A 25,023-nucleotide genomic window follows, 5' to 3' on the forward strand; every position below is an offset into this window, starting at 1 on the left:
GAGTAGGGGGGAGGGGGAGTGTGGGGGGGGGGGGGGGTGGGGGGGGGGGGGGGGGGGGGGGGGGGGGGGTACAGAGGTGAAATATTCAAAATTGCATTCATGCAAGTCTGTCACTTGGAAACTGTTATAAGGATTGATGTTGACAAAATTTCTGATAAAATATGTTGATGCCAAAGGAAACATTTACGAAGAAATATCTTTTGTATTGTAGTTTCTTTTTAGGACCATATCATACTAAATTTTGTTTTTTGTTCGATATATGTATGGTGTATGTTGTATATTGGTTGCGAAAAACCTTGTGTTTTTACGAAACCATATAGCTTGGTTAAAGTTGAATTGGTTTAAATTGTTATATTGTTAAATTAATATTGAGCTTAAATCGGTTTTAATATACATATGTACATATTTTCCAATGCATACTTATTAAGCCTTGTTTTCGATCGTTTCAGGGAACAATCTGTGCCGTCTGGTTGCATCCGCGATGATGGCACGTATGAAAAGGATCCTACGGTCTCCGAAATGATACGACAACTTCAATTAATTAGAAGTCGCTTGCTCACTCAGGTGAGTAACAGTGCGGTTCAATAACATATACATACATATGTATGTATGTACATGTTCATACATACATTTTCCAAGTATTAATTAATGGTAATTTATAATAATTTTATAAATACGGTGTATTGTATTTGGGCTCGAAAGGGGATGAACATACATACATACTTACATATGTAACGCACAAGTGTATTTAACAATTTCGCAAATCACAAGGCTAGGTACATTGTTAAGAGGTACATTGTTAAGAGCTACATTGTATGGGCTTGGCACCCATACAATGAACGACCCGTTTTTGCGTTTGTGTGTGTGAAGGCGCATGCAAAACGGAAAATTTCAATGTATTGTTAGTGGTACGAGTCACTGTAATACGCGTGTACGTGAGCGGCAGCGCCGCGGCAGAGCCCTGTCCTATGCACAATAGATAGGACCGTGCCGAGCCCTGATCTACACGCATACTACTGCGAACATTTGCATTCTACTACTACTTGTGATGCGTATTTTAATACTGAAACTGAACCCTGCTTGCAGCATTCCGTCCGGCATTCCGGACCACCACCGAGAAACCCAGAGTCTCACCGTTACGGTCATATGATTTGAGTTAATGTTTTGTTGAATTTTTATACCCGGTACTCGAGGAGTAAATAGGGTAGTTGTATTTGTGCGACTAACGGTTGTATGTAAAGCACAGAAGGAATTGTTTCCGACCCCATAAAGTATATATATTCTTGATCAGCATCAATAGACGAGTCGATAGAGCCATGTCTGTCTGTCCTTCTGTCCGTCCGTCCCTCTGTCCGTCTTGTTTGTCGGCTAGTTCTCAGAGACTATAGAATCTAGAGGCACCAAATTTTGCATCCAGACTGCTATATGCTCACACTAAAACCAGTGTATTTCAAAACTTAGCCCCGCCCCGTTCCGCCCCGCCAAAGGGCGAAAGCCTCCCAAATCTACAACTTTGAAGATAAAAGAAAACTAAACATTTCGTAGAGAATGACCATATCTATCAGATCACCAAATTGGGATCCGATTGGACCATTATTATAGCCAGAACGAAGAAATTAATATGCAGTGCACACTCTGCTTCCGCCTCTGCCTCTGCCGCGAGCCTGCAGTGTGTGCGTCTAGGGAATGGCGCCGAGCTAACGGAGCGTGTTAGCGTGAGTAGTGTTGTTAATGTAGATGACAGATGAAGAACAAATGTAAAATTTGACAAATAACCGCTAAGGTGCAGATGTAGTACTGAGTACCAGGTATTAAAGTTATGACGCGTAAGAAGCGTCTCACACGTTCCTTCTCGTTCGAATTTCTTTCCCAGAACCCAAAAAGAACACATACCTAACCACTTTTGTATTGTCACAAAAAAAGAAGTATATTATAAATGGATTTTTTTCGTTGCGCAAGAATTGCCAAAGCCTGCACAGAGTTAATATGCCGGTGAAATTCAAGGCCTTTTCATGTGACAATCACGTATCTCTACATCCCTGCAGGTGACAATTGCAAATTAGCATTTTTAAAATGACGTGGTACGTACATAAGTAGTCACGTATTGAAACTCGATTCAAGAGCAAGAAAGGTTCTGTAGGCCGAAAAATACATAGATAGCATGTAGAGATAGAGATTCACTCCTTGGAGATCCGTAGCTACGACTGATTGGTTTTTTACGATTACATTAGTAAGTCAATTCTTACCAATATTGTGTATTATTTCAGGCACATATTTTTTAAACTCAATCACTATAAAACTTACTATCATCTAATATATGTATGTATGTATGTACATCATATGTACATATTGGCCATTATGTATAACATATAATATGTATGTACATATGTACATTTATTACATATGCTTGTAAATGTATGTATGTAGGTACATATGGAAATGCTTAGGTGAGCGAGAGTCGTCTAAACACATTTACTTTTTTATCTTTCCTTCCCTTCCCTTCCCATTCAATTCCTTTCATTTTTCGAATTTCCCCGACTGTTGAATACAAATTTGTATTATTCTTTCTTCTTACTTCCTTTATTCACAGCTTGTTTCATTGTGTACGAGAGGACCATTCTGTGTACATTCTTTTTACTTTTTGTATTTCCTTTGCGATTTTCTTTGCTATGTTAAATTTTCTTTTGAATCGCTTTTATACTGTATTTTCCATTCAAGCACAGAACAATAAGCTTTTCTTTATTCTGCGGCCTCAGCTTTCTCCCTACTCCAATTTGCTTTTATGTTATAGCCGGCCGGCTGGCCACATAGCCATTGCCGCGGCCATAGAAATAGCAATAGCGTTGGCACATAGACGACGATAGCACCACACCTGAGAATCCTCTCATTAAATTCTAATATCAGCTATCTTCTAAACTTATGGGGCTTGGCTTGTTAGCTGTCTGAGCATACATATGTACATGTAGTTTATATTACATCCATGCACTAAACTTATGCAATTGTACATGAATACTTATATATACATACATACATATGTAAGATAGATAACATAAAGGTACTTATGAAAGACAAATTTATACTCTTTTAGTTATTTCTACGTATGCTTGATGTTAATGTGAATAAAGACAGGTGTTAACTTTCGTTATATGTATATATGTATATATCGTCAAAAGACAATTATTCCGGAAAATATGGCTGGTGCTATTTTGTTGCTCGGTATTGTTCGGACTTGTACTCATTATCATTCTACCCTCGGGGTAGACAATTCATACATATGTACATGTACATGTACATACATACATATACTTACATACTAGTTACATTCTCGTAGTCTACGTAGATGCGCTGCGCCGGTTAAAGACCAAACTTGAGAACTGTAGCGTAAGCGTGAGGTAGCATATCTGTGACGTGCCAATGAGCGCGCAACTTCTGCTGGGCTTCGGCTCAACTTGGCTAATCGGCTTGGAATCACGCTAATGTGATGTTTATCTGCCAAATATTTTGTTCCGGAAACGGGGATGATTGACGATGATGACGAGCTGATGATTGCCATTGTCGTTGCCCGAAATATCTAATAAAATCTGCATTTTCCAGTTTCGTTTTCAGGGGTAGATACAGTTTTGTGCTGCTTCTACACCCTGCTTTTTTGGGCGGTCGCTGGTCGCTGGAATCGCCGCCGCAATACATAATTCCAATAAAAGATACTATCTCAACGTTAAGTACACAGTTCAAAAGGTTCTCATTAAAAGCACATTATAACACATGTGCTGAGCCTCTCCCTGTGTTCCAAGACCTAGAAAGACATTTCTCTCGAGGCCCAGGTATCCCCCAAATTAAAAACCCATCCCAAATCCACACGATTGTTGTTGAACTCCTTCCAAAGGCTATACCGGCCTGTATAGAGTTAATTTTATAATATTAAGTATGGCGAATAAAGAATTCAACTAAGTCGTTACTACGCGGTCACACTTCAAACACGTGGGGAACATAACCTCTACGCAAGGTAAGTATTGGAGCAAAACTGTACCAAGTTACATATTTCGACGTGGCGATTTCCACCTTGTAAAGCCGGGCGGCCAAATAATGCCCCTCTACCCAAGGGTAGGGGTAACATAAACCCTAAAAAAAAAAAAAGTATGGCGAATAGGTGGCAAAGTATTTTTCCTCTTTATGTCACATCCCATTAACTTTTAATCGAAGTTTTAGTGTTTTTTGATTTTGACGTTTTGCGTTGTTTGACAAAATCTAATATTCTCATGTGAACGATTGCTGCCCGACACAGTTTGCAATGAAGTTCAAATTTAACAAAGACAGATTTTGAACTCACTAGATGTGCCAGGCATGCCACCACACGTTCTACGACTAAAAGTTGGATCCCCGGCAATTTTACTTAGAATTCAAATTTTTACTGCCACAAATATTTTGCCAGGTCGGTGAGCTCGTCAACGAGAAAAGTGCACAAGGGCTTGCCCCATACTAAATACATATGTACATACATATGTACATGTACAAGTACAGAGCACATGTACGTACATGTATTTATGTACATATATTTGTGAATATATGCGAAATTCCATCAGTATTAACCTTGCAAAAAAAACAGAAGGTCAATTAAAACATCTTCCGGAAAATAGTTTCTAAAGTTTTGAGTAATGTAGCTACATACATTAGCTACATACATTAGTACAAAACATTTTTTAACAAAGAGCTTATCCAATTCGCAAAGATTTTGCAATATTGTAACTGATAAACCTATTCTGTATGGAAAAAAATCCAAAATAGGAAAACACATTTTTATATACATATTTATTTATACATATGTATATATACATATATACATACATAAGTACACTATAAACGCTGAATAATTGTTTTTGATCGGTTCGGCTTATAATAATCACAATACATTTGCCAATCTATTTAATTAGTAATTATTTAATTATCACTGAAATAAGCAAACACCTAAATTATATAAATTCATTAATTATCATAAACTCATTAGCACATACATATATGTACGTATGTATGTATGTATGTACATATGTATGCGCATCAACTGTTATACCCGGTACTCATCAACATATATGTACATATTTATGCAGTACATAAGTACTACATATACTATGTTCATAAAAATGTAAAACTACAATTACATCTTTCATCTATATACATCAATGTACATCACTTCTCACACCAACACGCCCTTTTAGCTCGACCCCCTTCGCCAGAGAACAAGTCGTCAAACAAGACTTGACAGACAGACATACGGCCGGAAGTACAGAGAGGCTCTGATTCGACTATTGATGCTGATCACGGGTCGGAAAAATGTCCTTCTGTGCATTATGCACGGAGCACGGTTTAATATCCACAAATACAATATACCCTATTTACACTTTGAGTATCGGGTATAAATATACGAAAATGTGCCATCATATTCATATGGCCTGCACGGCCTCTACTTGCACTCTATCTCCATGTGCGTTGCAAATCACACCGGAAATGCATTTGCAAATTTTCCCGCGAACATTTTTATATTAATCAAAATGTGGCTAACCTTGCAAAGCTACTGCATCATCATAGCATGTCAGCCTTAACGTTGCGCCAGCCTGACACACGAATGTAAAATAGAAGGAGATGTACGAGTATGTATGCATTCATGCACTAGCATGCATGCACATGTACATATGTGTGTAGACGCATGTGCAGGAGCCGGAATATAAAGTAGAAAAAGACAGAAAGTTCTATTTTTGAAATAAAAATTTATGAATGAAAACAGAAATTCATACGATATATAGGATGTGTTGCATCCATTGCAAACTTTCTTCAACGGTTGCGCTACATTACACAGGGGAAATATCCAAATAGATACATATATATACATACATATTTACATATATGTATGTATGTATGTTCATCCAGAAATACATATGTACATACATACATATGTTGAAATTTCACAAGACCGAGTCGCTTTCTTGATCAATTGACAATGTCAATTATGTACATATGTAAATATGTATCTAAAAAGTGATATCAAAGTCGGTTTGAACATTATTCTTATATGTACATACTTATATGTATATGTAAATATGTACATCTGGTAATAATTTGAGTATGTACACATCGCAGGGAAAGAAGAACTTGTATGTATATAAATAGTATTTTAGATACATACATACATAAGAGATCGTGAACGTACATATGTAAGTATGTATGTCCATACGTTTGTACATACCCACTCGAGTTTTACGTATGCATGTACGCATTTATAAGATCACACATAAAATATGAACAATATGCTGTTGAAATTTTTCATATCATATATAAATACATTTATATTTATGTATATACTTGCATATGTATGTACGTACACAATCTGTGCATCTTGTTACGTGTGTAGATCCCGTCCATTCTTTCCCTTCGCCATCCACTCACCATTATCATCCTAATTCTCATTCCCACTCATTCCCTCCCGCATCACCCTGCACACAATCTATGCATGTGTGGGTGGTGGGTGTGAGTTTAGTGTGTAGAGTGGAACATCTCTCATATAAATTGATCGGACAGTTCATATTTTATCCGCACGACATCATCGAAATCTTCTCATCCATAAATGTCGTAAAATTCATAAATATTGCTGTAAAATGTTCATTGTCTCCTCTGACGATAAGAATGATTTAGGTCATTTAGAATTTTGAATTCTTGCGTGGGTTTTTGCGTAATTTCATCCATAGAATCATCTCTCTGATCGCTTACCCCAAAAGCAAAAATCAAACACATCCAAAATTCCTTTGTACATGCATAAATGATCACACATCCATATGTACATAGTATATTTGTATGTTTATTCATATTCATACATATTTACATACATTTGTCTGTGTACGTGGATGGATTGAGTCAACTGCGTTATTGAATCACTATTGATTGCCTTGTGCGCCTGAAAGCAAGGGATTATAAAAATAATATTTCAGGAATAGTATGTATATGTAGGTGGATATGTAGAATTTTAAATATTTAGATATTAAAAGGTCTTCACGTCATCATCAGCCAAGGGTATAGCGAAGTAATTAGAATCTTTGTCACTTACTAGAGCTAGTTAAATTCATTCAGTTATGTACATACATATGTATGTATACCGATGGAACATGTGTACATATGTATGTATGTATGTACATGCATATGTGTATCGACACCGATGGGAAACCTCTTTTAAATTATGAGTTACGATACATCATCCGATTCTTTTATTAGGTTTGGGCTCATTCACAAAATCCCTTAACCCCATATGTGGCTCTTGCTATGGCTTCAGCCGTGTCCACCCATCAACTTTGTAGATTGGATCAGATCATAACAGCCACATACGAGCCACGCGTATGCCACACGCCACTGCTCAGCAGCTGCATGATGAAGATTCCCTCTTTCTCCGTCGCGAGCCCATCCGTGTGGCAAGTCTGATACTTATACATAAGACGTCTTAATGAGGTGAGAAATGTTTTACCAAAGAAGAGGAGAGGCCATCAATTATTTTTCAAACAGTCACCCGTTCCACAATGACGATCATATCAATGAGTGGAAAAGCGGAAATAGTGGAAAAGTGGAGTCTTTTAGATCCAGTGATCGCAAAAGAAGCAGAAACCTATTTGCTACGTTTCGACATCATCTCAGAAACTATAATGAGCATTGTAATACTATTTCTGATCGCTGACCAAGCAGCTAAGGACCAAATCCAAAGGATACTTATCGGCTTGAAAAATCAATTGAAACCAGTCCAACCTCCTAAAGTTGGTTGAGTTTTTTTTCGTACAGATCACAGATTAAAGTAATTCATTTATTGTGTTTTAAGAAAAAAGTCGGTAATCCGAGTGTATTAGACTTGAGAGAGAGATTTGACAAGATGTATGACATGATACCTATGTATGTACATACAAATTTCTGCTACGTGGACATTGTATACTTGCCAAGCCTCTTAAGGGTGTCAAATGGCGATATTAGTCTTTACTGCTACTCCTCAGATGGAGTGGCAGCACGTTCGATGACATGATTGCAATTATTAGCGAATGGTTTTTAAGCCACCGGGATAACAAAATTATTCTTTGAGGATATTAGGCTATGAGACTATGACGTTTTATCGTGAAACACGAGCATGTTATTAATATAGCCAAAGTTTTTATGACCTGACAAAATACAGAAGAGGGAATCGTGTTAGCATAAGGGTGTGTGGCAAACAAAGTGGTCAAGGGCTTTGGCCATCCATAGGCGGATAATTAGTCACCGAACTCACTCAAAAGCCACTTCCGGACTGGAGCCGCAGGCTTCCAAGGCCCTGCCTGTCATTCCAGGCGCACCGAACTGTGGGGGAGGAAAAGGCGAGTTGAGGGTTGATATCCTCTACCTTTGCGTAGTTAATGACTCCTAAAATGGCAAATAAATCTGCGGTTAAGTGCGTGTAAGTGTGTTCGTAAACAGCCTGAACAATGTGAGCGAGTACATGACCAACCATTTCCATTGGCTCCTACGAGGTTGTACTCGTAAATTACAATGCAAATACATAGACCACTACCACTTTAAAGTACAAATCTTGCATATACCCAATTCTGTCCTCTTGCATTTACGCATTAATTTCGTTACATCAGTTGAAGAAATGCGCCTCTTTCACTTCTGTATGTACATATGTATCTATGTATGTATGACTTGTCAATTAAAATACGTCAAGAAAAGAAAAATTATGAAAATGTACTTGATATATGTATTTATGTATGTTTGTGCAATACGTATTTACATATACATTTATGTTCATAATTATGGACCTGTGTTTTAGAAAACAGCTAATATTACCTTCAGCATTTGTTTCTGTTATATTTTACATATCTTCATAATGCTGGAATATTTTTTCAAGAAGTATAAATGATTTCTAGGGTGGAAATCATAAATGTTATATTTAGACATGAAGAAAATTTATAGTGACATATTCTATGGCCAGGGAGACACATGGAAACCAAAGTCAAAGTCGTCCGAGGATTTAAAGGTGAATTCGTGCTCATTCGTGACACAATGTTTTCTTCGCAGCCAATGAACAGTGAACATTTCTAAAATCGAATGTTCACCTGGAACTTTGTTCATACACAGTTCAGAACTCGGTTCATACATATGCCTCGCAATACCAGATTCACATAAATGTAGTCAGAATCGAAATTATGTACATACATATGTAGGTAGATTGCTTTATTATGTTGGGTTGATCGTAATAAGGGAACCACTACGAGCAAAACAAATTGCGGGTGATCTTTACTATGATTATAATTGATTTTGTTTGTGCTGCCTTGGTACTGGTGTTTCAGCAACGCCGTATGTATGTGAAGCAATTAAATACAGCTGCGGCGTTTAAAATAGCACCATGAAAATAATTTGTTTCTTTGAGATATTTTGTTAAAACAATGGTTTTAATGAAGGTTTTTAAAACTATTATATCAACTTTGAGGCTTAATTCAACTTATCCGAGAGAGATGGTATGCTTTGATGGCTTTAGTTGGAAATATTTGGAAGGAAAAGGAATTATTCCGGTATTTGGGCGGCTACAAATATAGCACAAATTTCATAAAAGCTAAAAAAATTCAAATTAAAAAAAAATTTCAAATTTTTCATTACTGCATTTGGCAGCAAAAAAAAGGCTGAGAGTCCTGTCATAAAATGTAACCTTATTTTCGCGTCTTTCCTGGGGGATTTATCTCCACAAATCTGTCAGAACCCCCAAATATCAAGCTTTTTCTTTGATTTCGTATTATAAACATATTCCTTAACAGTTCCTGAAAGATTTTCACCATAATTCATATCTGGTGACTGAGCTAGAGAAAACATTGGATAAAAGGCGCTGTTTTAAAACCCCTTAGAGCTCTCTATCTATTCCGTCTTGAGTCATTTCGCTGATGAAAAGACACAAATCAATGACATTTTCTATTGCATATAAGGCAGAATTATTTTTTAATATATATTAACAAAGAAAAGACCACCTCCATAATACGAAAAGCATGCACATACCATGATGCGTTTTTCAACGTGATTATTAGATTTTAATGTCAGTTAAAGGGTTTTGTTTTTCATTAGGTAGTCGTTACATATGATCTAAAGTTTTTGCAACAGCACTCCGGATCACAGGATATATATCCATATTTTTTTTAGCCAACTCCAGTGTTTTTTCTACCTTGTATTTACTTTGCCCCATGGCTTCTATTTTTCCTCAGACTTCGAACTCTTAATTTATATTCTTTTAAGCAAGATCTAGCTTTGCTTATCTTTGGAATTTTTTTTTTAAAAGGACTCCTTGCTCTCAGAAACGCCAATTGGATATAACGCCAATTATTTAACGAGTTTCTTGTTGGTAATATGTTTTTCTTCCCTAAAGTGGTTTCGACGACCCAAAACAACTAATATTTTGTTATTATCTGTTTACCAACTTAAGCCAATGATTATTTTATCAATTACAACGAGAAGGGACGCGTGAGACGCTTCTTACGCGTCACAACTTTTATACCCGGCACTCACTACTACATCTGTACCTTAGCGGTTTTTTGTCAAGTTTTAAATATTTTCTTCATCTGTCATCTACATCTACAACACTCCTCACCCCAACACGCTCCTTTAGCTCGCCACCTTCCCCTAGAACCACACACTACAGAGTCATGGCAGAGGCAGAGACGCGGAATGAGAGAATTTGCAAAAACAAATAAAAGCTGCGGGTGTGTTTAGCCACTGCAAATTTATTTCTTCATTCTGGCTATAATAATGTTCCAATCGGATCCCAATTTGGTGATCTGATCGATATGGTCATTCCCCACGGAATGGCGTTTTTGTGTTCTGTTATCTTCAAAAGTGTGGGTTTGGGAGGTTTACGCCCTTTTGCGGGTCGGAAGGGGCGGGGCTCATTTTTGAAATACACTTGTAACAGTGTGAGCATACAGAAGTCTGGATGCTAAATGTTGTGGCTCTAGCTTTTATTGTCTCTGAGATCCAGGCGCTCAACAAGACGGACGGACAGACGTACAGACGTACAGACGGACAGACGGACGGACGGACGGACAGACAGACATGGCTCAATCGACTCGGCTATTGATGCCGATTACATACATACATTACATAAATTCACTTTGTGCACAATATTGTATTTGTTGTATTTGTATTATTTACTCTTCGAGTAACGGGTATAAAAATAATATATCAAAATGCTCAAAAAAGGAAAAGTTTATATAAAAAAAATGTTAGTGATATTTTTGTTGCCGTTCAATTTTGCTTCTTTTTCGAAAAAGTGCCTAAATTATTGAGAGCCGTGAAAATTTTAAGGGTAAGGACACTTCTCTGAGACAATAGACATCTCAACCTACTTTATAGTACTCCATTGTACCAGTCATAGTTGTACACAGTTGTACAGTGATATAATTTTTGCGGCAGCGGTGAATGCAATGTAGGTAAATCTATGCATGTCCAATTGGATTGTTCATGAGTTACAATTTGCTGTCACTTTTAAATGTTTTTTGGTTGGAAATAGATGGAAACTTGGCTACAGTTGCATACATTTATCGACTCGACTGGACTGCTTTGGGGGATCGGCAATATACATATGAACGTAGATTGACCCTCACAAAGCAGCTCCTACGCTACCTCTAAAAAAAGCGTTAAAAAATATGACCTCAGAAATTAAAAAAAAAAAACGTCTGCCATAGAAAATAAACCATAGTTCTTTAAAACACTTTAAAGACCTCAGTCTATCAGAAAAAGTCAGTTTGGTTCGAAGCATAAATAAAAAGTTTTATTGTTACCGCGCAACTATGTAGTTCATCTCGTGGAATGCAAGAGAAAACAAATTACATAAACAAAATGCTGTTATTCTCTGCGCGTATTCTCTCTTACTCTCTTTTTCACTGTTACGAAAGATTGAGTTGAAAATCAAATAAAAAGTGAGGACAATACTCTTCATAATTTGAACGGATGTATACAGGTGCGTAACGATTACATATTTGAATTATTATTGTAAGCAATCGGCATTGGCCTAGCTAATTGATATTTTTCAGATAATGATTCAAAGTGAAAATATTATAAAAGAGTTGCAGAAAACGACGGGTAAGTAGAAAAAAATGAATAAGTTAATATTGAAATAAATAGATAGAAATAAATTTAAACTTTCAGAAAATCGAAAGTTCTAGAATGATATTTTCTACGGTAAGATCATTGACCCAACAATTGAGTCTATGCAATTGAATCTGAAGCAAATTAAATGTTTTTTTTTTCTTCCCAATCCTTCAATTTTAATAATTATATTTACAGGTATCATTAAATTTGTATTATACTATTATATTTTATGTATTTATTATCAAATAAATATTATTGTATTATAAACATATAAATACATACACCTTTAATTTGTATTTTTTATTTATTTACCGAAACTAGTAGCTGACATGCTACTGGTAACTAGGACGTAACTAGGGCGTGAGCAGCAATCGATCTTGAACAATCGATCGGCACCGATGCCGAACTAGATGTCTGGTACTAAGTAGAGTGTACCTACACACATTCATGTGTATAATAATAATAATATCTCTGATAGGATATACATAAACATTCAAATTAGAAAAAGTTATTTTCTCAATTGCTAGAGCTGTAAAATATTTTTGGTTCCTGCTCCGCTAGCCTAAGACCAGTGGAAACTTCTTGCAGAGTTTGAGAAACTAATCAGTCGTTTGTCCGCAGAAACCCCTCAGAAGGCTTCATTCAGTTCACAAAATCCTCCCCATTAGAAGGGCATGAGTAGGCGTTGGGACTGGGACTGGGGCTGGAAGTGCGTGGCTCAATGCCTTCTAAATTTGTCTGGATCGACTATTGCCGGAAAAAGTTTATGTTTCTGTCCCGTGTTAGAATTATTAGACATTCATTGTTGTACTTGGTGGTAATGGATGAAGATTGATGATGGCGATTGATGATCGTTATTATACATATCATTGGCGGGGATGAACTTGGTCATACGTGTTGACAGACCGTGGCACACAGCCATATGCATTGGAATAGTAGCCGTAGCCGTAGCTGTAAGCCCACCCATAGTCCTGGATCTGTGGCACCACTGATGGCTTCTGTGGATGCAACCACGCTCTTCATTTGTGACCCCATTGTCTGGCTGGAACAAAGGGGCTTGGTCTGGCTCAATACATTCGCATTGGCGCTACTTTGGCAACAAAACATCTACAATGAGCTTCTAATTTGAATGCTATTTTTCCCTTTGTTGTCACAGATTTAATCATCTCCTTCTAGACTGCGTATAGCCGTCTGGCGATTTCCCATCATTAGAGCCCCTATTGTTTTCGACACGACATACATATTTTAATATTGTAGCGACAAATAACAACCATAACGCTACCAAGACAATGCATATACAGACTTAGCTTCACAGCATACTACTACTAGTAAATATACATACATATGTACATATGAATGTACATATTTATATTTTTTGTATGGTGCAAGCAGCTGACCTACCAAGAAATACTTTAACCAAGTCCTGTGATACCACACTGGAGCGGAATTCGAAGTCGGAGAAGCAGCGGAGAACTTGTTTTGTCTTTTTCATGATGTCGCTACTACGTATAACCATAATAATGATTTGTACAAATCATGTTTTCAATTTGAATTTCAATTTCCCCAATCTATTTCTGAATTTCCTGGTTAAAAGTGGGGGCGAAATGCGGACGACATGTGGATGTTTCGTGCGTGTACCGCTCGCAGATTGAACGTAAAATAACTTGTAATTGAATTGACGCCGTCGCAGGATGCAGGATGCAGTAGGATGCTAGGGGAAGAGCAGCAGAGCGGCAAAGGAGCAGAGGAGAATTACGAATTGTCGTGCAAAGAAAGAAAAAACAATTACCTTGAACACGCTGGGCGGTCCAGTACAAATTTCGAAATTTAGCCATGGCATGGAATTGGAAAAAGTGACTGTTGCTCTCATGCTCTTCTGTCACATGTCGCGACCTTAGCTTGCCCAAGATCAAGACCTTTGCACTTGACACAAGCCATGCGGGTGGGCGTGGGCGTTTGTCGAGGGTTGATTTTGGAGAGGGTAATCGTAATTAGAATAAAGCCAGAAGTCGAGTGGCGGAGACCCGGTCGTGGCTCTGCGCGTCGCGACTCGGCCTTTCCACCCTAACAAAGCTAAAATCACTTATTTGTTTTCCTCAAACCCCTGGTGCTGGTCATTCAATGACCTGCACGTGCTGCATCAGCGTAGTTGGGTCTGCGCGGATCACAACGACCGAGCCACAACCATCTCTAGAGTGCTTTGCATATTTCCATGCAGCTATTCGAGAGCCATAAGATACGGGTGTTCAAGTTTTAATCCGCTTGCTCTTTTTTAATCAAATCCATAGAGCTCGGGCTCAACACCAAAAGACAGGTGAATGTTAATTTGAGTGGATAATGATTTAATTTAATGATTATTTTGGGCAAAGATTGGCCACGCAGTAAACGTGGAACGTCATGGGTTAAAGGATTAATGCAGCTCTAATGAAAAGTGTCGTGGATTGTGGACACATGTTTTCTACGTTGGCATCTGAAGGTTGGCAGCTTTCCCTTCTTGTAAAGTGGCTTACCAAGTAAAGTCAAAGGCGGGGTATACACATAATGTTAATACTTTTTCGCCGTTTGGCGTTTGGATCGTTTTTACTAGTGGACAAAGTATTAACAAAATGGGTATACCCCTAGATTTATGCAAAGTACGAAGTGCAAAATAAGAGCAACAACAATATGGCGAAACGTACAGAAACATCATCAACATAAAACGAGCAGTTTATTATTATAATTGAGTTGAACTCATTTGAATTTCACGGCACTTTGGGTCTGAATGAAAATAAGAATAATAAGAATCAGAGTAATCAGTTTATTATTACATTTTATTATATTATTTCGTTTGAGGACGCTGCTTCGAAACCGGGATGTAGGGTACGAGTATGTGTATGAGTGGGACAGGATGGTGATTAATTACAATTGATGCCAAACGCGAGTATGGGGACACAAAAATATTTCAATGCGGTGAGAGTTTTAAACTGTCTAAAGAAACCACCCGCTGTGCCTAATTGCAAAGAAATTGTTTCCCATGGGCGACGCGCGAGTTTAAATATTTAAATATCTCTACGATTGATCTCATATCTGGATGTTTTACAATACATATTAAAGGGTATTGATTTTTCTCAAGTAACGCAAAACAACTCAGGAATTCTGTTCGGCCTTCAAATACGTTATTGATAGCCACTGGCTCAGGTTTTGACAACAACAGGGCTACAAAAGGGCTACGAAATGTATTCTCAACATTGCAATGTCAAATTTTTTAATAAAATGGCAAAAAAAAAGTTGGGCAGAAAGCTCAAAAATAACTTTTCCGGCAGTCATCCCACTGCCACTCAAACTCCACTCCCACTGCCTACACCTCGCTCACTGACAGCTAGCGCCCCAACCCAGAACCACCACCGCGACGTAGTCACTCGAGCAAGTCAATGATGCGATGACACAGCGTGTCATCGGTGTAATTTGCAGCCCACAGCCTCTTTACGATGAATTGGCGTCCACTCCTACTTATCCCTCATACTCGTACTTTTACTTGTACCGAAGCAGATTCTGATTCTGATGCCACAGGGATTGTTGTAATATTAACGGTTTTTGTTACAGCTTTCGGGGACTGTGGCGGCCGTTTGGGAATTCGAATTTGACAACTGTGTACAGGCCTGAATGTCTCAGCTGGTGGTTGCGGTTTCTCGAATCCTTATCGGATTTGGCCTAGTTGGGAATCGAAGAATGAAGCGTGCCAATGAATTTTAATGACAATCGCAATTTCAATCAGAATCTCAACGAAATTTTTTCTTTTTCCAATCTGACAACGTGATACCAGAAGATGCAATGTAATTGAAACAGGAAATGCCATATCAGTTAGATTTTTGTACATACATAAATGTATATGTATGTACATAGGTATGTATGTATGTACATGTATGTATGTATATGTATGTAACTGCTCAGATTTAAATTTCATGCTCCAAATCCTTTAGGTCGAGTCAGTCAATGGCTCTGTATCTCTTTAAAGACATGCATATGTACGTACTTACATATTAACATATGTAACGAGAAGGGATGTGTTAGACGCTTCTTTTAACATTTTAAATTTTTTCTACATCTTTCATCAACATCTACATCACTTCTCACTCCAAAACGCTCTTTTAGCTCGCCCCCCTCCCCTAGAGCCGCACACGAAGCAGAGTGTGAATGCGAGATTGTGCAAAAAAATAAAAAAACTTCGGGACGGGGTGGGTTTAGCCACTGAATATTTATTGCTTCATTCTGGCTATAATAATGATCCAATCGGATCCCAATTAGGTGATCAGATAGATTTGGTCATTCCCTAAGGAAAGGCATTTTTATGGCAATACATTTGTAACAGTGTGAGCAGACAGAAGTCTGGATGCAAAACTTGATTGTCCTATCTCTTATGTTCTCTGAGAACTAGCCGACAAACAAGACGGACAGACAGACGGACAGACAGAAATTTCTCAATCGATTCGGCTATTGATGCTGATCAAGAATAAATGTACATATATACTTTATGGGAACGGAAACGTTTCCTTCTGTGCGTTACATATGTACATACATCCGTAATTCCCACAAATACAAAATACCCTATTTACTCTTCGGGTACCGGGTATTAAAATGTATGTGAGTACTTGCATATGTATGTACATATGTACTTATGTAGATACTCATAAGGTCGATAAGTGTTTCTCTAGGCTTTCCCCCCCCCCCTCCCCCCCTCCCCACAAACTGCTGCCAACTCGCGTTGATGTCTAGGTGCCAAGAAGCACTCCACAGACGCGAAATTATGGCAGCGGACTTATACCGGGTAGCTGAGTCTACAAGCTTATATTTAACCTTTGAAGAACGCACAGAGTTTGTCTCTCGTCGCCAGTCTGTCATATCTTAAACTCTACATAAGTCATATGTACACATGTGTATGTACATACATACATGTATGTAAAATATATTATATACACCATTTATGCATAATATAACACTCATAATATGTAACTCAGTCAAAAATGCAGCTGCGGTGGCAACGATCGGTAAGAAAGTATTTGTGGGAAATTTTCAATTCCTAACTGGGTCAACTTTTTTTTTTTCCAGATTTGTTTTTTAAATAATAAATAACAAGCAAAAATTATACATAAATATGTACATATGAATATGAGTGCTTCTCGGCTGAAGTTACATATGAACATATGTATGTACATACATATATCATTATTCATATATATTGAACTAGGTTTTTTCATCATCGCTGATCCTTGGAAGTTTTGGAGGTTTTTTAGATTTGCATGATTACACTTTGCTTGTGTTGCCAACCCTAATGAATGAATGTTGGGCCCAATATCGAATTCACAATACCATATACGGAACGGAGTAACCGTCCTTTTAACCGTAGGTACACACCGTTGCTGCGGTCTTTTCCCCAAATTCGCTTTTTCAAGTCTTGGCGTGTTTTATATTCGTTATTTATTTATCTGCTGTGGGGCAGAGGCTGTGACCATAAACATAAAAATAGAGAATTGCTGCCTCGCGCACCATGGGTCTTAAAAAAGAGGCTGCGACAACGATACCTCTTCCTCGACTGTAGTCCCCGGCCCCTGTCTGATTCCCTTGAATTTAAGCTTAAATATTTTTCAATGTAAACTCAGATGGGGTTGCTGGCATAGTAATCGCACACTAAAAAAGGAAGGCGCCCTGCCCTCAAGATGAACGTACATCCTTCCTTTAAATTGATATCCAAGCAGAGACATACATATTACTTTGAGTAGAACCATGAGAAGCACAGATTGGTTGGTTTACTCCGAGTTTATTCCAAAGTTTATATTCTAAACTCATACAAAAACAAAAAGACGCATGCATACAGGTTGCTGATCAGCGCATCATAATTTTCGATGTACTGGATATTGGATGCTATGCGATGCTGTCAGAGCTAGAACTTCCGTTTAGCAGTAGTAACTGTTTCATTTTCGCATATTTAATTTAAATTTCTGGGTAGACAGAAAAGCCAGCAAAGTTCGTAGTCTCTCAGCTATTCATTTCACTCTATCCCATATCAGGTACATATGTATGTAAATAAAATGTGAAAAAGTTATTGTTCTCTTGAGTCGTTACCGTTATTCGTGCAAGGATAGACGTAAGGCGGCAGGCAGACTTACTTACATGCATACAAAATACATATGTATTTATGTACACATGTATCATCAATGGCAGAAATTGCATTCTGCGGAAATTTACAGTTGCTCAGCGGATAATGCGAAATACTGCTGCTTTTAGGTCTCAGGTCGGCCGCCACAGAGACTTCAGTGGGGTTAACAACAACAATTGTTTATGAGAACATAAATTTGCAACAAAACAAACCCCACCCACCCCTCTTCCCGATGAGTTGAGCAGAGCTAAGAGTATCACTTGAAAGCCCGCTATTGTGTGAATTCGTTTCGTTGCGTTAATGAGGTACCCGTGCCCGCGGTATAATCTGTATTCTGGGTTGGATTGGAAACAAGACTCGAGAGCTTGGGCGCTGGAGGGTACATCTTGTCAGTGCGATCTCGCACCGTACACTTTGAATTTTAATTGAAACAGAAGGTTTATCTAAAATCCCTTTCACTGATGTTTTTCAACCTCGCTTACCACACAGACAGGACAACGACAACGACAACCCTCCACCATCCACCACGCACTTTACATGCATTTCAGCGCGGACTGTCTCATCTGGCGGCAATTACAGACACCAGCGGGATCATCGTCATTACCTATAAGCACTTAATCAATTAAGAAAATGCTTTGAAGGCAGCAAATCGTTGACTCTGTCGGGATCGGGGATCCCTTATTCCTTCTTCAGTATCATCGGCATTCGCTGAGGCATTTTAGAGGTGTGTGTACGTGTAGGTCCATCTTGGGTCTCGGCTTCCCCAACAAAAGAAAAATGAGATGAAACAAAACGGAATATACAAATGAAGTACAATTTAATAATGAAAACAAACAAATAAATAAATAAGTCTGACCCATGGTGGTGGGTGATGAGTGGTGGGTGATACATATACATACAAGGCTGGAACAGGAGGATTGATGGGAATGGGGATGGCGATGGAGGGGTCTGGGACAGAGTGAGAGTGACGGCGCCTGACAAAGTAAACGAATAGGATAAATAAGCAAAGACAACATACGTATGTACGTCCAAAAATCAACAAGAACAAAAAAGCTCTACCTACAAAACATCGAATCGGAACGGCACGGCACGGACGACACAGAACAGAAGGCAAACCAAATAAAATAACGGAATAAAACAATCAGGAAATTGTCCTTTGATCTTTGTTTCTCCCATGCAATATCCAATGAACCCCAGCTAACTTTGTCAGCGTAATATTCTACTGCTTATTTTCCGCGTTTGATGACATAACCAAAATAACAAGATATACAAATAAAATCATATAAAAAGTATCTATGTCACTTTCGATTAAGGTTGTTCGTCAAAAGTTAAACACGTTTTCAATCAATATGCGAATACTATGCCTAATAAAACGATTGAAACATGCATATGTTAGAAGGATATTGGGCTCTATCTTTGCTAAATCTTAAACGGTGCTAAGACTCAAAGACTAAAACTTGAACTTAAATTAAATTTTTTATTATACCCGGCACTTGACTTCGGCACTTGTCTTCGATTTTTAGTGATGTGGTTGCGTGTACTTTGTACATATGTATGGATATGTAAGTATTCTTGATCAGACATCAATAGCAGAGTCGATATAGCCATGTCTGTCTGTGTTGTCTGTTATTTTTATGCCTTCTTCTCAGAGACTATAAGAGCTAGAGTTAACAAATCTTATGTGAGAACTCATGCAACATTACAGTGAATCAGGTATGTTTCAAAATGTTACCCCCTTCCGCGCCCATCAAAGGCAAAAATCTCTCACACTCACATTTTTGAAGATAAGAGAAAATTATTGACCATATTTATTAGATCACTAAATTGTGATTAGATGGGATCACTATTACAGCAAGACTGAAGAAATTAATTTGCAGTGGTTACTCGCACGGTGGCGAGCTGTAAGGGAGCGTAGATGTAGATGACATATATACATATGTAGAAACAATGTAAAATGTGAAACTTAAAAAAAAACACTAAGGTTCATGGGCTTCATGGACTCCAGTCCATCTAGCTGAACGTTCATTTTTTTAAAGATATTGGTTGGTAATCGGGCTCTGTGAATGACAAACGTATTCTCTAGATTATATATTACAATAAATACCTAGCAACATAAAATTTGTTTCACAACTTTTGTTGATAGAAAAAGCTTTGTCTTGATTATCTCAACCATATCGCTATGTAAAATAGATACTTTATTCTCTATGCACGGGGTGGATACATACTTAAATATGTACATATTCACATACAAAACTTTAACTCAAAACTTTGAGGCGCCTCAAAACTCAAGAAACGTATCCTTATGTGAGGAAAATAGTAGGTTCCTCATCTAAGATGATTGGTAATGCTTTAAAACATGTTACCAACAAGAAACTCGTGAAAGAACTGGCGCAATGTCAACATTCCGGTGAAAATGCTTCTTCCTGAGAGCAAGAGGGGTCCTTTTAAGCCGACCAGACCAGAGACCAGAGCTTAAAAGGGATCTGAAAAAATTTCCAAAGATAATCAAAGCTAGATCTAATTTAAAAGAATATAAATTAAATATTCAAAGTCTGAGCAAAAATTCAGTTTAGCAATGAAGCCATGGGGCAAAGTAAATACAAGGTAGAAAAAACACTCGAGTTGGCCCAAATAAATATACATATACATATGTACATACATATGTTTGTATGTATGTATATGGGATCGTATCATAATAACAATCTTTGCGTATTATGGTCTGTATGCTGTTGCTGAATCCACCACGAGGTTGCTTTCAGAAGGTTGTCTTCTGTTGCCGTTTTTTCCTTCTTTTGAGTCAATTCTAGTTGCTTCGTTTACCGTAGTTCTGCTCTTTTCTTAACGTGCGCAATGGAAAAAGACCAGAATTCGACATATACATATACACATACATATATATGTACATATGTACTCACATAAATATACATGTACACATTTGTGCACATATGTATGTACATACATATATATGTTAGTATATACACAACATCTGTATTTATAAGGAGGAAAGAGATACATACAAATATACATATGTACCTACATGCATGCATACATATACAGGCTCAACAATTGATGGCTTGTAAGTTTTATCCAGGACGCTTTTGTTCCATACGATTTCTAAAACATTCTTCCGCTCATAATTTTTTGGTACAATATACAATATGTATATATGTATATACATATCTGTATGTATATATATATATAGAATCTGTATATATAAATATATGTATTATATTTAAGTACTCTAAGAAATATATATACACATATGTTCATACATATATGTATGTACATACCTATGTACATATGTACATTTGTACCACATATGTATGCATGCTACGAAGTGACAAACAATCAAGACGACATGCATCTCGTCTTAGAATTGTATATTTTTGTTTACATATTTACATACGAACAGGTGCATACATCCATATGGGCTTTTGTGTGGTAAATGGTAAATGTAAATAGATATGTACATATGTATTTACTAATGTATGCATATGTTACCCGTTTCCGTCCGCCAACCGAACTCAATATATATCGTACAATGGCAAATAATTGACGAGACAATTGGCCGAGACAAGCATTGCCGTGCACTAACCACCATCCACCCACATACTACTTCTGCACTGCTGGCTTCGCTTCGATAAGGGGAGGAGCTTAAAGTTTATACCCAGCTTCGTGTTCGGCTCGCTTCGTATTCTTATTGTGTTGCACAATCAATTCAATGCCCTTTTCCGTTTGAGTTCGCTTGTTAACGTTGGCGTTGCCCTGTGTCTGGCTATCGATTTTTGTTTGAGCTATTCAAAAACAAAAAGGGTTTTGTTTTTCACCATTTATGTACATGTTTACATACACAGCATAGCTATATACACGCAGAGAAAGATAGATAGAGAGCGAGGGAGAGAAAGAAAGGGAGAGACAGAGAGAGAGAGAGCGAGAGAGAGAGAAAAAAAGAGAGAGCGATAGTGAAAAGCTTACCAATGGACAGATAGAAGCTGAGAACTGGCGTCGAGTGTAATGCTTGTAATTCGTGCACAATATGTATGTGCAGAACAATTGAATACACGCCCACATCCACATCAATTTCCCAGCCAACCCAACCGCTCTGTCTGTCGTGTCGTGGTGCTTTGCTTTGCTTGTTTCCTGACCTCAAGCACTAGGGTGGGTGGGAGGAGTACAGGTAGACGGCTAAAAGCTGCGCGCTGGGGGAGAGAGCAAATGATTCGCAATAAAGAGAAGTTAAAGAGACTCAAAGACTAACAGAGAGCGAAGAAAACTATGCTGCGCTCTTAGCTGTTCTCGCAGCTATTCAATTGTTAGATGTTAAGCTTTTCTAAGAAGAGAGTCGATGTTTTGGGCCCAGCTAACAGTGACGTTAGCAGAGTGGGTTGTATGGGAAAATGGGAAAAGTGTACTGTTGACGAACTGATGCCTCAATCTTTCGGGGTTGTATGGGAAAATGAGAAAAGTGTACTGTTGACGGACTGATGCCTCAATCTTTCGGGCGACGCGGACAAGCAAACAACAGAATAGTGTCGAGTTATTTTCTGAATTGAGAAAAGTATGTTGTCCCCTAAAAATTTTCATATTGTCAGCTGAAATACATATGTATTTATGTATGAACATATATTTATCAATTAATTTAACATCCCTAAGTGACTTTTTTAACAGTAAAGAGATTTTGTCGAATTTTGGTGCCTTCCGATAACGGTCGCGTGGGGGGCTAGAGCAGCAAACAGTCCTGTTCATTGGAACTCGACATCATCGGGACACACTCTGTCGGCTACAGAAACTCACACGGATACGCGTCTCGTTGCGATTTGTCATTGGCAAGAAAAAGGCGTCCGTCCCAATGCAGTGCTTCAGCCAATCAGGCAAAGAGCACTTTTTGGCCACATCCACTCATTTCATTTGTGATAAACCCCTGCAGAAGTTGCAATCTGCTTTCTTACAGTGCAGTAATGGCAGTAATGGTGAGCCACCTGTCATTTTAAGTAAAAATCCGAAATCCGGCTGAGGACTCTACAAAATAATATAAATGTACATTGTACATGTACATGTACAATGTGTACTTCAGAATATTTCAAACTCAGCGAACAAGCAATGTGCCTCTTCTGTGTTTCTAAAGAGTTTCTCCTAGCGCGAGTATATAGTGACATTAAATCAAAGCATCAAATGTGCATACTCGCACCTAATCTACTCTGTGCATAGTATATTGCTTCAATATTTTTTTAAAACCCATCGTTAAGCATGTTGAACCTGTTTTCGAGTCAAATCAGCCCAATGATGCGTTCCTGGATGAAGGCAATTTTAACGGAGGCAGAATTCAGAAATTTCTGTTCACATTCATGTACATACATACACGTACATACTGTCGCATTTAGTCTAGCAACTTTTTCCACTCTAACTCCTTTGACAGAAACACTAATGAGCTTCGAAAAAATCGTAACCTTCCTACCGATCTTTCTAATAATCTAGTCACAACTCGACGTCTAATCATAGCAGCAATGATCCAAAAAGCCTTTTTTATATGTATACCATATGCAACAGCTATGTTCAGAAGGCTACCCATTATGAAGGAAGGATCCTGAAGGACCCTGAAGATAAATAAATAAATATACTAAGTCACAAAGATCGGATAAAAAGTTTGTGATCCAATATACATAAAGATATCTATCTTTATCTTAAAAAAGTCTAGGCAGCTTAAGGGTGTCAACAGTTTGATCTGAATATCATCAGTTGCATGTACATGTTCTCAGATTTTTAATGCATTTATAGATTATTTGATATCTGAAAGCTTTAATTTCCTCATTTCGTTGCAGACTCAGTTCGACAGCATGACCGACATTGATGCAAGTGTTCAGCAGCAGCAGCAACTCCAAAATGTACAGAGGCTACAGCAAGAGAGCTGCCTGCAGGAGCTGCATCACCAGCTGAACGCACAGTTCGGGGCAGGACGTTTTGCAGTACCAAATCATCATCATCAGCAGCAAGCAGCTTCTGTTAGTACCGGCAACTTGGTACCGTTTCTTCCAGCTTTCCTGCGTCCACCAGTACCTGCACAGCAGTTGATGCAACTCATGCCTGGCAATGTAAATCCGCAGTCACAGCACCAGCATAGTCATCATGGACCAACGAGCGCACACAAAATGGCCATGCAACCAATGTGGCCGACAGCAGCGGTGGCGGCGGCACACATTCAGGCCGCTTTGGCGGCAGCGGCTGTGGCTGCCTCCAATAATAACAACCACAGTTCTAGCAACAATAATCTACTCGCACTGTCGACAAGTGTCAATAAGCCGGCGGATGCCTCTGGTACACTGGCAACGCTTGAGATTGGTGCTTTGAGAGGAAGCAGCAAGTCAAGGCCAGAGTCTCCCGTGCAGGAGAGCCATAGCTATTCAATGCTTTCGTACAGCCATACACCACCAGAGTCACCCCACGGTCGAACAGCCTTAGCCCAGAGTCACAGTGTTCCAGAAGAATGCGCTCTAACCTTTCCATCCTCGCCGGCCGATCATAGTGTGGCAAGTCTCTCGGACTCAGTTCAAGAATCCGAAATGGAGGTTCCATTGAACCTTACCAAGCCGAAAGGATCGCCCAGCTCTTCTCCAACCAGCTGTTGCCCCAGAGATCAGCGTGAAAGTCTTACTCCCGTAGTATCCAGTCCGCCATTGGGCTGGCATCATGCAGCCCCACATCATTACACAGACATGGAAGCCCCACTTGTAAAAACTCGTGTAAGTAAAAAATTGTCAGAGGTGTTCTTA

At 38.4% G+C, this 25,023-nt stretch overlaps 1 protein-coding gene across 1 annotated transcript in view; it reads left to right on the top strand.

Moving 5' to 3' along the window:
- The window catches only part of LOC117590611 (transcription factor SOX-5), a 46,789-nt gene that overhangs the window by 19,619 nt on the left and 2,147 nt on the right, over window positions 1-25,023 (top strand). The window contains exons 4-5 of the mRNA XM_034283401.1: window positions 450-564; window positions 24,076-24,993. Coding sequence (XP_034139292.1) covers window positions 450-564; window positions 24,076-24,993 — 1,033 coding nt within the window. The remainder of the gene's footprint in view (window positions 1-449; window positions 565-24,075; window positions 24,994-25,023) is intronic.

Source organism: Drosophila guanche, unplaced genomic scaffold (genome assembly GCF_900245975.1).
Source record: "Drosophila guanche unplaced genomic scaffold, DGUA_6, whole genome shotgun sequence".
NCBI lineage: Eukaryota > Metazoa > Arthropoda > Insecta > Diptera > Drosophilidae > Drosophila > Drosophila guanche.